Source organism: Miscanthus floridulus, chromosome 5, assembly GCF_019320115.1.
Source record: "Miscanthus floridulus cultivar M001 chromosome 5, ASM1932011v1, whole genome shotgun sequence".
NCBI lineage: Eukaryota > Viridiplantae > Streptophyta > Magnoliopsida > Poales > Poaceae > Miscanthus > Miscanthus floridulus.
In genome coordinates, this window is record NC_089584.1 from 122,816,070 (window position 1) to 122,831,815 (window position 15,746).

The following is a 15,746-nucleotide window of genomic DNA, read 5'->3' on the forward strand; positions in this document are numbered from 1 at the left end:
TAGCTAGTTTACGTTAGAAATTTAGGCATTTTCATGATCAATTTAATCCAGAAATATAACATCAGCAGATTCATGACGGCATATATGTGCATACGTATATCTCTAACGAACGCTACAGCATGTAGACATAATATACAGATGGATACAGTAAGAACACAAAGTACGGTAATCATAGGGATAAGACTGTACCCAGCGGAGGGTTCCATGCTGAGGGCATCGGAGGTTCCATTCGCATTAGTCTACATAGTGCGTTGCTCGAAGTTGTGGACCACAGTCGATGCAGGACGGTGTTCGCAGTGCAGTCCCACGAGCGGATCACCAGGAAGAAGACGGGTTCCGCGAGCGATCACCAGGAAGAAGATGTCGAACGAGCAGTCACGGAATCGCTCCCCAAAAACCTAATCGCCGCACACCCCGTGCAAGGTTCGCAGGCGGACGAGGGTTCCGGAGGCACCTGCTCGAAGCAGAGGAACTGAACTGACGGAGAACTGAGGATATATGGCTGCTACGGGAAGGGAGAAAGGCAGCGAAGAATTCCAGGAGATGGAGAGCGGAAGATACGGTAACTGGCGCAATCAGTTCGCCTCCACCATCAAGGAGAGAAACTCACGTGATTATGTGGATGAAGTGGCAAAACCTGGCCACGCCCGCCTGCCTCGTCAAGCCCACGTCCATGGCCTCAGCCTCGGCCTGGCCCATGCCCATGCCCACGCCCACGGCCCGGCCAGCGGCGGCGGTAGCGGCGCGCGCGCGTGTGGCACCCCTTTGTCCTTTTCTCAGCTTCTCAATTAAGATGGATAATTTCCAACCATATAAGCTGAGTAAACGTTCAGTCAAAATCTCATACGGTGTTAAACAATACAACGCTTAATGTTACGTACCATAGAGTTTTATTTAATTTATTAAATTTTATACGGGCCAAACCCATAATATATTCAATAGTTTATGCAAGGAGAGGAATTAGGGTGTGGAGTTTGTTGGGCGGCGGACCCAATGCGGCTCTCGTTGGGGTGACTCCCCTGGCGGCCGCTCCCCACCCCGCGCCGTCAGCGGCCCCCTCCCCCACCCCCTCCTCCTCCCTCCACCTCCCTGCTCCCTCCAACATAGGCTCAGACTCCACCGCTGCTCCCTCAGGCTGCAAATCTACGCCGCCATGAGGATGCGGCTCCCCAATGCCGCCGCCGCCGTCGACCGGATCCCTAGAACCGGCAGCCCTCTCCTCCCCTTTCTGACGGCTCTAGGGCACGGATGCCGAGGTCATAGCCGCTCGCGGGGAAGACGCTTGGGCGCCGCCTCTGCCAGCGGGGCCCACAACATCACCGATGCAGATGCCCCTCTGCCGTCTCTGGCCTCTTCACCACCGCCTCCGGTCTCCCGAGTGGCGTCCGCACTGGATCCCGCCACCAATGCCACCGAAGAAGCCACCTTCGTGGCCAGCGGCGCGGACGGCGGGTCTGCGGTGGCGAAGGCAACCCCATGCGCCCCGACGGCCATGGGATCTGGCACCGGTCCCCCATCTCCTATCTCCTCCAGCTCGCCGGCCGCCGCCCTCGACCTCCTCCACAAGTACGGGGCCAGCCACCCTCTCCCCTAACGCCACCCCTTTCTTCCCCACCAGGACCCCAGGGTGCTCCAATGCCATGAGATGGTCCGAGGAGTCTGACCTCTCTGACTACGACACCGACGCCGACACCGACGCCAAGTCCGCGCCGCCATCTCGGGGGTCCTACCTCGACGCCGTACGCTGGGGCTCTCTGGTACATGCAGGCCTGGAGGCAGGGACCAATTCCCAGCCGCACAGCTGTATCATCGAGGGGTTGTCGGACCTCGATGTCGTTCGGCGAGAGTTGTAGCTATGGTCGTCGCCATTGCCAGGGCGTGCCCCGACGCGCTTCGCCATCGCCAGGGGCACGCGCGATGGGGCCACCGTTAGGTCACGGGCCGGGAGATGGGGAAATCGCCCCAACCGTTGGTGGCCACGCCCTCAGCTTGTCCACAGGCTTCCTGTCCGAGGCCAGGACAACAGCAGCAGGATCAGTCGGGATGCTCGCGTTCGCGCGCAGCGTCGGTCGGTTCATCGAAGGCTAGGACCTCAGCCTGCTTCCGGTGACCGGCGACACTTCTCCGCTCCTGACGCCGACGGCTGGCGTGAGGTCCTTTCACGTGGGCCATCTAGAGGTCCTGATGAGGCTCCACTGCCGTGACCGCCGCGTCCAGTGCTCTGGGCAAGGGAAATGCCTCAATTGCATCTCCACCTCGCACAGGGTGGTGACCTGCAGGCTGCCTCAGCGCTGCCACCGCGTGCGTGATTGCAAGTGGATGCGGAGGGTGAGTTCGGCAAGGAACGGCATACCTGGTGACTTAGGCGCACACCGTCGATGTCCTTCCTAGTGTCGCCGCAACCAGCCACGCTCTCACGCCGCTACACCAGGCTTAGGCGCAGAGGGAGGTACGCCAGGCCCGAGCGAAGCCATGCCAGGCGTGGATGGGCGCTGCGGTGAAGGATAGCAACACCGATGTCGTTGACGTCGACGGCGGTGATGGAGGAGCCACGATCGTTCGGCCGGGGCCGCTCCAGCGGCGTCGGACGACACATCTATCGTTGCTGATTCCTAGGCCAGACATGGTGAGCTGACCGGCGCGACGGTCTTCGTCGAGTTCGGCCCACTGATGCTAACGCCGTGCACGGACGCCATAGTTGATCACGACATCACGGAGGACCCGATGCTGATGGAGCTCGCGGTTACACTCGCTAGCAGTCGGGTCGTCACATGGCCTCCATTGATCACCCAGCTGGATGACGAGGCCTCGGCGGTGGTCTCCTATGTTTGCACGCAGACGCCGTTACAGCATGTCGACTCGACGCGGCGGATACCACCCCCGTGCCCAGCCTCGCCCTGGTGTTGCCTCAGCAGGGGCAGTCACAGGTCACACCAAAGCGGTTGGTGTTCGACGATCCCTCGGGCGTTGATGCGCCCATGGTGGGCGAAGAGGGTTACCCACTAGGCTTCGGTCCGGTGCAGACGGACCCAAGTACGTCGTCGGGGGACAACCACCAGATAGTTGACGACGACGCCTCCTTCATGCGCCGCCTCGACAACTTCACCAAGGCAGTGGTGTATAAGAGGAACTCTCCGCTGATTCGTGAGCCTCCCAACCAGCCGCCTGCTAAGCCGGTGCTGTCGTGGCGGAGCAGGCAGATGGCGGCTCAGAGCCTGTCCCTAGTTCCTGCTTCCAAGCGAGGTGAGGTGTTGATCATGCAGCGTATGGGATACATCAAGGGCCCATCAGCGCCATCAGCGTCGGAGGTGTAGGCCTTTGACAAGCTCTTCGATGGCAACCTAACTACGTCGGAGGCCGAGGCGATGGACGCGCTCTTCCCGGCCGTTGGAAAGGGCCCGTCCAGGCAGCCGCGAAGACGTAAGGCCACCTCCTAGGTCACACCGTTGCGTCGGTTTTGGTGGTTTCCTTTTATGTATTATCGAAACAAAATGTATTTTGCTAGGATGGTCTAGCTACGGCTGTATTAGATCGACCTCCTTCGGCGCTTGATAGAAGCGCGTTGTATGTTTGTTTGTTTAAGCTCTTCTATTTAATGCAATGATATGCAAATCTTTTGAGTATTCGAAAAAAAAAGTTTATGCAAGGATGATATCAACCAATACAACGTGTCAATGCTTCCTAGAACGGCCGCGAGTTAGTCGTTTTGGTTTTCAGTTTTGGTTGCTCTCTTGGGGGTTTTTGTCCCTCATAGGCGTTAGTGGGATGCGCTTTAGTCGGTTTTTATTTCTATTGGGAGTGGTTGCAGGCTTTTTATCTTGTTTTGGTGTTTCTTTTAACTCCGGCCGAAGCGCTTAGTTGAGTAGCCGTGTTGTACTAAAACCTCTTTTTTATTTTTTCCATCTAATAAAAATCACGGCAAAGCTTATGACGTCCTTAATAAAAAACAATCAGTGCCCACAGCCAGTCCTGCCTCTTTCCAGAAAGCTCACCGATATGAAAATTAATTCAGTACAAGGTTAGCCCCAAACCAGACATTACAAGGTGAAGAGCACAAATGCAAAACCTTCCTTCAGAAAGCCATATAAAATGGCCAAGCCAAAACGAAGCCCATAACAGTAACACCAAGCAGTCTCTCACCATCGAAGATGCTTGTCAGCAAGGTAACTTGAAGGCTTGAAGCCCATGTACTCCCCGCTGGTGTACTGCATCCAGACATCTAGCGCTCCGAAGCAGGTGACGATCACAGTGCTGAGCGCCATGATGGCGGTGACCAGGAACACGATGAGCGAGACCCGCCCGGACTTCCTGATGGCTCGCTCGATCACGACGACCCCAACGACCGAGGCAACGAAGCATATCCCAGCGTAGATGGACGCCTGCCCGATGCCCTCCACGCCCAGCAGGATGAACTGGACCATGGACATGGACGCACAGAACAGGACCATGAACGAAGACGTCGCTGCCGCCGTCTGCAGATAGATAGATAGATTAGAAATGCTGTGATTCACTGGTACCTATATATATGGAGCAGCAAGATTAAGAATGCGAATGCCTGGTGCGTTGTGTACCTGCGGGGGTATTCCGATCTGAAGAAGAACAGGGCTTCAGAAGCAGTCCTCCTCCAATGCCGAAGAGGCCACTCAGAGCCCCGGTGACGAAAGCGGCGAGCGGGAGTGCAAGTGATGGCAAGGTGGTTTCCACTCCTGTGTCCACAAGATCTGCCTGCGTGACCATGTCAGCATCAATCCAAGTTGCTTTGAGCTTTGCCACAACAACAGTATAATAAAGACAAAATCTCCATGCTACCTTGCCATCCTCTTGGTCTTGGCTATGAACAACGTGTTTCTTCCTCTTGGCGTATATAATATACCCTGTGAAAGCCACAGCGGCAGGTAGCTGGAAGCAAGGTGATAAGCCAGTAGGCGACGCCGCAGGGTCTATAATCCTGATCACGCCCTGTTCAGATAAGATACAGTTCATAAGTCTTGTTGAGTTGTTGGACTGGAATATAGGAGTATATCTGAACGAGGACAATGCATCTGCCATGACTGACGTCTGCAAGCACTGTAAGTTAACAAACATTTGCCCTGCGAGTTGCATTGCATTGCCAACTTGCCATTAACATTTTCAGAGCTCTGAATTTGTATACAGTGAACGTGGAGAAGCATGATGCTAGGACTATGATGTTAGCTACCTGCCCCAAAGTCGGCTTGCCACAAACATGCATGCAGTTGATGCTGACCATTCGCCAGATTAGTGGCTGGACAAAATCAAATTGAATTCAGCAAGATGTTCCGGGCTATTTAAGTATTTTACCCAGTGGAAGCCACAGCGGCAGGTAGCTGGAACAAGGTGATAAGTAAGTATGCGACGCCGCAGGATCTGTCTATTCCTGATCACACCCTGTGCACCTAAGATACAGTTTCTATGTCTTGTTCCACTGAAATATCTGGACGAGAACAATGTATGTGCCATGACTGACGTCTACGAGCACTGAAATTTAAGAAACATTTATCCTGCGAGTTGCATACTTGCATTGCATTAGCAACTTGCCACTAACATTTTAAGTCCTTGATTCGGATGAAAGGATTCAAAAATGCCTCCAGACTCCCAGAGCGAAGTCGGCCTGCCGCAAACATGCATTTGACGCTAACTAATTCACTAGGTTAGTGGCTGGACAGATCTCATTTAGCAATCTGTTCCGGGATATTTAACTTTCCGGTGGACCTAGCCTTAATCCCTGCGTTTTCTGAAATGATAAACGTATCTTTTCAGCAAAAAAAGTCCATAAAATAGATTTCGACCACTAATTTCTCTTGTTATTTGCTAAGGACAATATCATATTAGAGACACTTTGAATACAATTTTTTTATGGAATTGTTTTCTCAAAATTTGCTGTACGAAATACGCATTATTATTCTAGGATGGAGGAGGTACGAGATGATGATCTAGGCATGATCTAATAGTAGGCAGGAATAGGATTGGATAGGACGCCGACGAGGCAAAAGGAGAGGCAGCACGATAAGGCCGGTTACTATCGGGTAAAAACGACTGAGACGTTCCAAGCAGAAAAGCAAAATGCAACAGAAAACGGACAGGGCCAGGCACTACTTTCCGCTATTATTTTGGAGAGAAAAAGGCGCATAATGCAGGCACACAATGACAAGGCATACGAAAGACACATTACTTTCTTGCTTGTGCCTCTAATGCTCTCATCGATCCGTTTCCCAGTTACTGGCTCCTCCATGTCTGTGCTTACGGGCATGGCCATACAGTGCCTTGAGATGTGCGGGTGTCGCTTCCGTAGTTCCGTGGCTGGGCAGCCGTGCACAACCATGCTGGTAACGGCGGGAAAAAAAAGAGTTCATACGCAGCGTGGCAGCGAGGTTGTACAGGCCATTGGTTTTCCCTTACCCTTAGATGATCTCTCTCTCTCTCTCTCTCTCTCTCTCTCTCTTTTGTTTGTTAACGACGATATGCCGATCGAGAGGCAGAAGCTCACGCGCGACGGAACACGTACCTTCCCGTGCTTATCTCCAATGAGGACATGGAGCGCGAAGAAGCAGAGCCGTCTCATGACTAGCAGCGCCACGTCCACCCACGGGAACCCCGCGCCATTTCCGCGGCCGCCCTCGGCGTCGGCGTCGCTGGTGCCGCGGGGCAACCGCAGCAGCAGGGGCTCCTGCCGTGGTGGTGGTGGTCGCCGCGCGCGGCCCTGGCCCCGGTCCCGCCGCTCTCGGACCGCCAGATCTTGACTCCCGCGCGGCACGTCTTGGCGGTGCAGAAGGCGAGGAACAGGGAGAAGAGCAGGGTGATGAGCCACTCCGGGAACACGACGTTGCACACCACCCCGATGCTCACGCCCAGGAGCAGGCACGGCTGGAACAGCAGCGTGATGTCGTAGTCGATCAGCCTCCCGCCGCCGCCGCCCGCCATGCCCGTGCACGCAAGGTTGTAGAGCACGTTCGAGGCCGCGCCGCCCGTGACCATGAAGGACGAGTAGGCGGTGGCGCGCTTCAGGCTCAGCCCCGCCACCAGGTTCAGGATGGGCAGGAACAGCGACCCGCCGCCCACGCCGCCGGCGCTCGACACGGACGCGGCTAGGAAGGACAGCGCCCATGCCACGACGGTGTTCGGACGGACGCCAGCATGCGCCGCGCCGCCGCCCGGGTGCGAGGAAGGGTCGCGCAGGTGGGTTTCCCGCCACTGCGACACTTCGGCGAGGAGGCTTTGGGGTGACGAGGTGGTGGTGTTGGACGCGGCCGCTGCTGACAAGAAGGAAACCGCGACTGCGGCCACGACAAGAGGGAAGAGCTGAGTAGTCCGCGTCATCTTCGGCTTCGGCCTCTGTTTGCTTCTGAGAACAGAGAGGAGATATGTCTGTGACTACTTTTATACGCGATGAATCTTGTCTCTCACACACAAGACTGGGTTAAGACTTGTAAGAAAGAAAGTTTTGAAGTGTCATCACAGATATAGAAAGAGACATGTTTTGTTGTTAGGGAAATTCGCATTGACATCATTTGGCTAAGTATAATAGTAGTTTGGAAAGGCCATTGCCCCATGCTAAGGCCATTTTCGCTTGTCTTACGAACCGTTTCAGCGAAGGAACAGTATTTTTCTCTTACAATAAATCAGCGAACAGTACTTTCAGTCATGGCTTTTCAGCGAAGCTAATAGGGCCTAAATTATTCTAGCACTAATACATTAGCTTTTACAGAAAAAGAAAAAGAATTGTTGTGAGCAATTCAACAGCTGAATCGGAGGCAATGAGTTGACAATAGCATTGGCTTTTCAGGTATGTTGTTTGGAGTAGATGTCCCATGAAAAAAAAAATCAACTTTTTTCTGTATGGGTACCAATTCGTACGATTCGTACCTCAACTTTATATTCCTGGCCAATTTCTATCATCAGCGTTCCATCAAAAAAAAAAAATCATCAGCTATTCAGTTTACCCATCCATTTCATAATAATTGTTTAAGCCCACAATAAACAAAGTTCAGCCCTAAATCAATGAATAAGTATGAAACAGTACAAAACACTTCACCTCCTCCATTCGTTGTATTAGAACAGAGGCTACAGTATTTTTTATATTAAAAAAACTACAGTTGCAACTTTCTAGACATTGAGATTTTAATTACCAAGGAAAGTTGAAAGCATTCAAAATGGAGAGTAAATGGGTCATCTGGATGACATCCTCTGTTCAACCAGTTGCAACCTACAGAAGCGATTGCAACCTATACAAAAGAAAAGGCACTTCTGACGCCCTGTTTGCTGGCTTATCAGTCAACGAACAGTATTTTTCTCACAACAAATCAGTCAATAGTACTTTCAGCCATAGCTTATCAGCCAAAAGATGTCTCGTAGCTCAGTTGGGCACAATAGCATTTAAATATTCACAAATTACATGCTATTATTGCAGATGCAATGAACAATCATGTTATTTATGTACAAATTCTTCTAAGATACTCAACTCACATCGCCAAAGCTTCCACACCCATAGGGCCACAATTCAACCTCCCTTTCTATCTTTTCTCTCGGTAAAATTTTCATGAATGCCTATGAATAGAACTATAGAAGAGAGGTAAAGAACTCCGGATGGAGAAATGAAAGAATTCAGTTACACACGCACAATGAAGACTTCAGCGATTAAAGAGGCTCCTCCATCACCATGGATCATCTACACGCATGTTGAGATTGAAAGCAAGTGAGGTTTGCTTTTATAAGATACAGTGATAAATATTTGAATGGCAGGATATCAATTATCAAACGCATTATCTCATGTAAGCTAAAGCACTTACCTTGACAGAGTCAATATCACAAGTCTGGGAGTTGCTCTCCATCTTCACCATCCTCTTTGCTATTTACAAATCCGAGCTGGGCCTCTGACTTAAGGCTCCCAGTATTATTTACAAGCTCGGCATGGAATTTAACACTTGGATTGTTATTTACAGCAGAACTGTTATCGTCTACTACATATTTACTGAAAGCACCATCATCAGAGCTTTTGGGCCCTTCAGACATGCAATCCAAAGAACTACAGCTGCTTCTGCGAGAGAGTCTACCATCTTCTGAAATCCCAGACTTCTGTCGCTGCAGCAGTACCATACCTGTTGTTATCAGGAGTGTTCAACCTGGAGGATAAAAGTATAGAAAGTCACCAGAGGAGAAATCTAATCAGACAAAAGAATAGCAGCAATTTCCAAAATAAGGATAAAGGCCTGAACTATCCAACAAAAATTAGCCAGCCTTTATCAACCATATAGATGAAATACCTTATGTAGCAATATTGGCATTAATCAACCACTAACAAGAAGTGCTCAAGTGTAAGCTTTGAACATACCTTGTCTGTTGAAACCTTGATGTATGGAGGGAATCAAAGACTGGTATGAGATTCTTTGACCTTGATTCTATGTTATGGGTCTGGATTTTTTCTACTTCAACTTCCCCTGAAATAACATCAGCATTGTCTGCTTCTAAAGTATCACCCTCCATAACTTGAAAGTGTATCTGGCATCAGTCAATAAGCAGGCATTGCAATTTATAAGTCCCAGCATGTCAATCAAACAGAAAAAATAAATGCAGCATTGAAAGGGAAAAAGGTGCAAGAAAATACCCCAGATCTAGACCAGAGTGGAGTTTGCACAACATGAGTCTGCAACTCACTCTGAGAAATATAGAAATTACGATTTTCATCAGCACTGAGCTTTTGTCTTTCAACAGCAGAAGAGTCAAATGGGTAGACACTAGTCCCTTTCCTCATAGCTTTGAGGAAAAGTTTATTATTTTCTCCATTCTCAAAATCACTATATGCAAAACTCTCAGCGCTGTCTCTTCTATTTCTTTTATAACAAACATCCCACTTCTGAAGAGGTTCAATAACAAATTTTGTATCAGTTTCTCTCTCTGGCCCATAAGAAATGGGGCTTGTTGGGAAATCAAATCCAGAATCCTGTTCAGCTGAGAGATGGAGAACATACTGTACGATGCTTCCTGATGGAGAAAATACTAGTAAATAATATTTCATTCGCGAACTGCCATCTGAATTAATGTCACCACCCTTGCAGTTGTGAAATGTTGAAGCAATAGCACCGGAAATTGGACTGGAAGCACCAGTTGCAAATGCGGCAGCGCCATGGACAGCACCCTTAAACATGTTACTCCCATTCCTTATCCTACTAACAACAGACAATGTGACAGGGGGTCCAGATACAAAGAGAGTCTTCTGACTGAGACTCAAAGAGGTTGCTGAATTTTGGGACCGATGACCAGTATGATTAACTGATGAATCCACAATGTAATCATTCTCTGCAGGATTGTTATCACTGTAACGGAATCTTGTTGATCCACTATATGGAGAGATTGAAAACAGATGACTAGTTCCTCTTGAAGAGCTAATCATTATCCAGTCACTATCATCACTAAAGCTGATGTCTTTTATGATCTGAAAGAGAAGTGATACTTTTACAGGTCAACTAACTTTACAGATAATGAGCAATAAATAGGTATGCCAGCTTACCGCGTTGGTTATGCCTCTTTGCAATTTGTACAGATGAACATAGGTTCCAATTTGACCAGCTTCTGATGTCCCATGTGGAGGTATAATGCGGAAAACATTCATGTTTTGACCATGAACAGATGCTGTCACCAGCAAAGTTCCACTTGGATCAAAGCATAGTGCAGAAATTGGACTAGTGTGTGCCCTGAACTGAACTATCAATAATTTAGAGACAATATCTCGAACAATGACCTGCCATTGCAATATCAACATTCTGTGAAATAAGTAAAGAAAAATACGGCATAATCATATTAATTGAACTTGTAATGGCAAAAATAAAAGAACATTTGTATACGCTGAATACTTAATCACGGACATAAGAAAATTTCCATCCACCCACATCCATCAGGCTACTCTACTTTTGAATTTCCAAACCAAGAACAAACTATCCACCTTACCTGCTACACTATCTCGTCTAGTTTCGATGGACAATATTGTTCTCACTTTACTGGCTGAAAGCAAATAATTGAACAAAATGCCAGGTTTGTAAAGTGAAGTACACAATCTGCCACGAGTATTATTTCTGTAAAGCATGTATACAAATGCAGGAGATAGAAGATCAGCCTTGGCCAACTCCTGAGGAGAAGAATGGCCACATCATCAAATTGTTAGCAAACTGGCCAGGTGGGTTCCGAGGTCCCTAACAGCCTTAGGGTTGGTTGGTTCTTACTAATACTAGTACACAGAGATGACATGGTAATGCTCGCAACAGTGTTAACCAAGTTTATTGCCAACTCCGGGATAACAAAATTAACGATGAAAATATGTCAATGAAGAGGTCCATACCGTTCCAGCATATTCACTGTCAATGAGGTGGCCGTTTGTTACTCCGTTTGCCTTGTAGCCAGAACCTCTTTGCTTTATGGTACCATTACCATTTGGAATGAAATCTGCATAGTACTTGGACAGCTTCTTATATCCAACCTCACCAAGTGTTGCAATGCCGGCAGCCAGTTGCTTGCTTGATTCTTTTGCATAATATGCCACCACACTACCATTTGAACCAGGAGGTGGAACAAAGGGAGACAGACTAAGAAGCTGAGGGCTAACACGTCCAGTATCTGGAACCGGAACTGGAATCCCAGAGTACGCAATCCATCTAGGGCCCAATCCAAGTGGGCCATAACCTGAAACTTGTGCAACTGTAGGACTGGTAAGAACAGTATATTCTCTCTCCATGGTCGCGGCATCAAAACAATGTATCTGCAAAAGGTAATTTTTCCATCAGGACCACTCATGATCCAAAAACTGCTTCGGAACAGCGAAAATTGCATACCTGAGTAGCCTGTGAAATAGCTACAACTCTCGGACTGCACCTTATGGAATAAACAGCTGATCTGAACCTCAATGTATGCACATATTCATGGGTTCTCAGTGAATAAAATCGTATGACAGTAGGAAGGTTTTCACCGCTTATACTATGGAAAGCACCATTGGTTCCATCAAAAACAGGAACATTAGTATCATGGTTGTTTCCACTTCCTGTGTGAGTTCCTTCACAGGCAAGGGCTAGCAATGGCCATGCATCTGCAAATCTGTCTCCAGAATTTGTTGTGAAAATTGGATCCTTTAGCACTTGAATAAACGAAACAGCACCATCGTGTCTGGATTCTAGCTGTCTTACATCATCAGCATGTTCCACATCCCACACTTGGAAGCCAGATTTGTAAGCCAGCAACAAAACTTGCCGTAGCAAGCCACCCCCACATTCAATTTTATCAAAGCCAGCCCATTGTACCTGCAAATCATGACAGATAAGAAGGGTTTTAGCTCATTGTTTACATGGATTATAATACTCAAAAAGTGAAAACCGCAAGCCCTAGGTGCATCATTCATTGATCTGATGTATATACAGCTTACATGACTGTAAGCAACAAACATATAGACACTGCTATTTGTTTTATACTCACTATGCAAAGAGCCAAAGATGGTCAATTTCAATATAACTCAAAACATGCATAAAGAATGATGTGTACAAATAAACAAAAAGTTGTGAAAGAATACATAGAATTTTGCATGGTTGGGTGACTGAAGAACTAAAATGTGGAGAATATTTTTATTTTCTACTATAATATATTTTCCAACATGGAACTCTGATGTGAAGTCACAGTTCATAACCAACTTTTTGCTAAGCATTGGAGTCTATCTTACATACTGTAGGGACCATGGTGAAATTGAAGTTCAGTTTTCATGACAAAGTGGGAATCCATAACTCAGTAAACCATAGCGTAACTTCTGTCCTAAACTTGAAATTATAACAATTTACTATAATAACATACCATTAGAGGGAATAAAAGGATGTAGAATATACAGTGTCATAATGTACATATCTGCAGCTTGGCTTGTATGATAATACCCAAATCATCTCGGCGTATTTACGAACTTCTTAGTTCTGAACAAGCACAACTAACTACTAAAATAATACACTAGTCCCTCCGATCAGCACGGTCTCCAGTATGACACTTTGTATAGCAATATCTTTAAAAGTATGTTTTCTTATAAATGGGAAGAGATATATATTATGACAGTATTTTTCATAATGAATCTAGTAAAATTGTGAATTCTGTTATCGATCTATGTTAAATTTTAGAAATTGATAGTCGAAGTTAAATAGTTTGACTAATGACAAACCTAAATGGAGATCAGACGAAGTACTAAAAGAGCATCTAGTTCAAACAACAGAGTCGGTATATACTGATGGTCAGCATAAATGCATGAAAAACTGACAATAACTACAAATCCTAGTAGGTATGACTTGGGGGCAGAAACAGAAATGAAAGTGTCTTCCAGCCATAAATACACTTTTTAGCTCATTTTAACTAACGCACACGTGAACCAACTAAAAGCCTCCTCAGTGCCGAATAATTAGCATTGGTATTATATAAACTAAAAAAAAAAGTTGGGGAGCCGGGAGCGACATACTAGTATGTCGATTAAGCAAGCAAACGAACCTGGTCACGACTTCCATCCTCCTCGTGGTTGGCCATGGAGTTCACCAGCGACGCCCCCGCCGAGCGCAGCGTGGAGGCGGCCGTGGACGCCCCCGACGAGACGATCCTCATGTAGTTGGAGAGCGACCTTGCCGAGAAGAAGCCCCCGCCGCCGCGAGGAGCCTGCGCGCCGTCCCGCATGAGTTCGGTCAGGGAATTCACCCGTGCACGCTACCGCCTCCCCAGATGCAAGCCACACGAAGCAGCAAGCCCAGACTTGGCTTCCAAGCTAGCTAGTTGAGGAAGCCGAGGCCGAGACGAAACCACCAATCAGGGCAATCAGACCAGACCAAACCAAGGCGCTCCGAAGAAGGAATCGATCGCTGATGCCCCCGGGCTGTTTCTGTTGGGGAGGACTCGGGGGGACTCTCGCAAAGAAACAGCCCGCCGATCGTATCCTCAGGTGCTCGCCATGGCCGCGGGCGGGGAGGAGGAGAGCTCGAGGTGGGGGGAAATCGGCGCGCGCGGGCGAGAGGCCTAGATCATCCGGCGCGGGGAGGAGAGGACTGGTGGTGGGGAGCCGCCGAACCGGTGGTGGTTGCACGGGGACGAGCAATTCGATCGGAGAAAGCGAGGGTTTGCTTGCGGTTTCGTTTTTTTTTTTTCTCTCTCCTTTTTTTTCCCTGGACGAGACGAGGACGAGGTGGGGAAGCGATTAGGTGAAATAGAATAGGAGGCAAAGCGCGGCTTAAAGATGGCTACCAGATGCTAACACTAATCGGCTGGCGTATTTCTGAGACGAGACGAAGAGGGGGGACTGGGAAGGGATAAAGCTAAGCAGCGACGGATTTGGAATCGGTTGCTGCTCCGTGTTCGCTCTGGGCTTGTTTGTGTGTGGAGAGAAGATTACGGGGGGCTGCGGGGCGAGATGGGCGAATGGGGTGGAGGAAAGAAGCTGCTGCTGCGGAGGCGAAGCCGTGAAGCGGGTGCGGTCGCTGGCTTGGCTAGCGTGGCCTCGCCGTCCGGCTATACGATTGCTGCCTTGCCGTGTAGGAGCAGGAGTAGTACTCGCATCGCTGAGCTTGATCTGGCTTGGGATCTCGAGTTCTCGACCGGACTTTTATGGCCTACCCGTACGATGGCATCGTACATGTCTGTCCCGTTCGGAACACGGGGACGGGACTACGGGAGCACGAACCAGGAATGCAGAAAGTGTCGTAGCAGCAACAGGAATCTTGGTTTCCAAGGCAAATTGGCCTTGTTTAAATTAGCATATAAAGTTTTAAGGTATCTTACGAGGTGTTCAGATACTAATAAAAAATAAAGAGAAAATGATGTTTTTGTCCCGGTCTAGAAGTTCAATTGTGATTTTACCCTTATTTTTTTAACTTTATGATTTTACCCCTGTTATTTTGAAATGAAGGAGCAGTTTGCCCCTGGTTTGGATGTCTGTTATTTAGATGCTGATTAAACGATTTAAAAAATAAAACACATAAAATCATATGTGAAATGACTGAAATGCCCTTATCACAATTATCTCATCCACAGCGTGTCCACCGGTGCCTATTGGGCAGGGCGCGCGACATCGACGGGGGAGATACGGCCGGCGGGCTCGCGGCAAGGCGGGCACTGCGGTGGGTGCGGCGGCCGCGATGGGGGGCGCAGCTGGGCGGGCGCTGCGGCCGTGCGAGCTCGCGGCGCGGCGGGTGCCGCAGGGCGGGCGTCGCGGCATGGCCGGCGGGCGCATGGCGCAGCGAGTGCGCAAGCGCGCAGCTGGGCGGGCGCGGCAAGGCAGGCACTGCGGTGGATGCGGCGGCCGCATCGGGGGCCCCGCTAGGCGGGCACTGCGGCCGTGTGAGCTCGCGGCGTGGCGGGTGTCGTTGGGCGGGCGTCGTGGCATGGTCGGCGGGCGCGCTGCGCTGCGGGTGCAGGCACGTAGCTCCCTCTCTCACCTCTACCTCTCGGCACCGCTTTGCTTGCTCGCTCTCCTTCTCCGCTGTGGCAGAATCGCCTAATCTAATGCCTTCCTGGAGTGCTCGTCTTCTATTAGACACTAAGCGCTCAGGGGAGAACATCAAATTACTCGGTTCCGTCAGGTACACCCTGGGGAGAACCCGAAAATCCATATTTTTGCCATCAGGATCACAAATGAGATAATAAAGCTTACATCATTCTTAATCATTTCTTACATCACTTTAATGCAACATCAGAGTATAATATTTATTGTTATAACAACGGAATGGAATCATATTATC

The 15,746-nt window shown here is 49.0% G+C and overlaps 1 protein-coding gene and 1 pseudogene across 1 annotated transcript; both read right to left on the reverse strand.

Moving 5' to 3' along the window:
- Positions 1 to 3,996: 3,996 nt before the first annotated feature.
- LOC136453370 (sulfite exporter TauE/SafE family protein 5-like) lies at positions 3,997 to 7,535 on the reverse strand (annotated as a pseudogene).
- Positions 7,536 to 8,390: 855 nt separating this feature from the next.
- LOC136450634 (autophagy-related protein 18f-like) lies at positions 8,391 to 14,492 on the reverse strand. The gene is given in 9 exon segments (XM_066451182.1): positions 8,391 to 8,683; positions 8,805 to 9,105; positions 9,107 to 9,137; positions 9,347 to 9,513; positions 9,620 to 10,447; positions 10,523 to 10,753; positions 11,348 to 11,764; positions 11,838 to 12,299; positions 13,513 to 14,492. Coding segments are annotated over 8 exon segments (2,601 nt in total). The 5' UTR covers positions 13,693 to 14,492; the 3' UTR covers positions 8,391 to 8,683; positions 8,805 to 8,820.
- Positions 14,493 to 15,746: the final 1,254 nt, after the last annotated feature.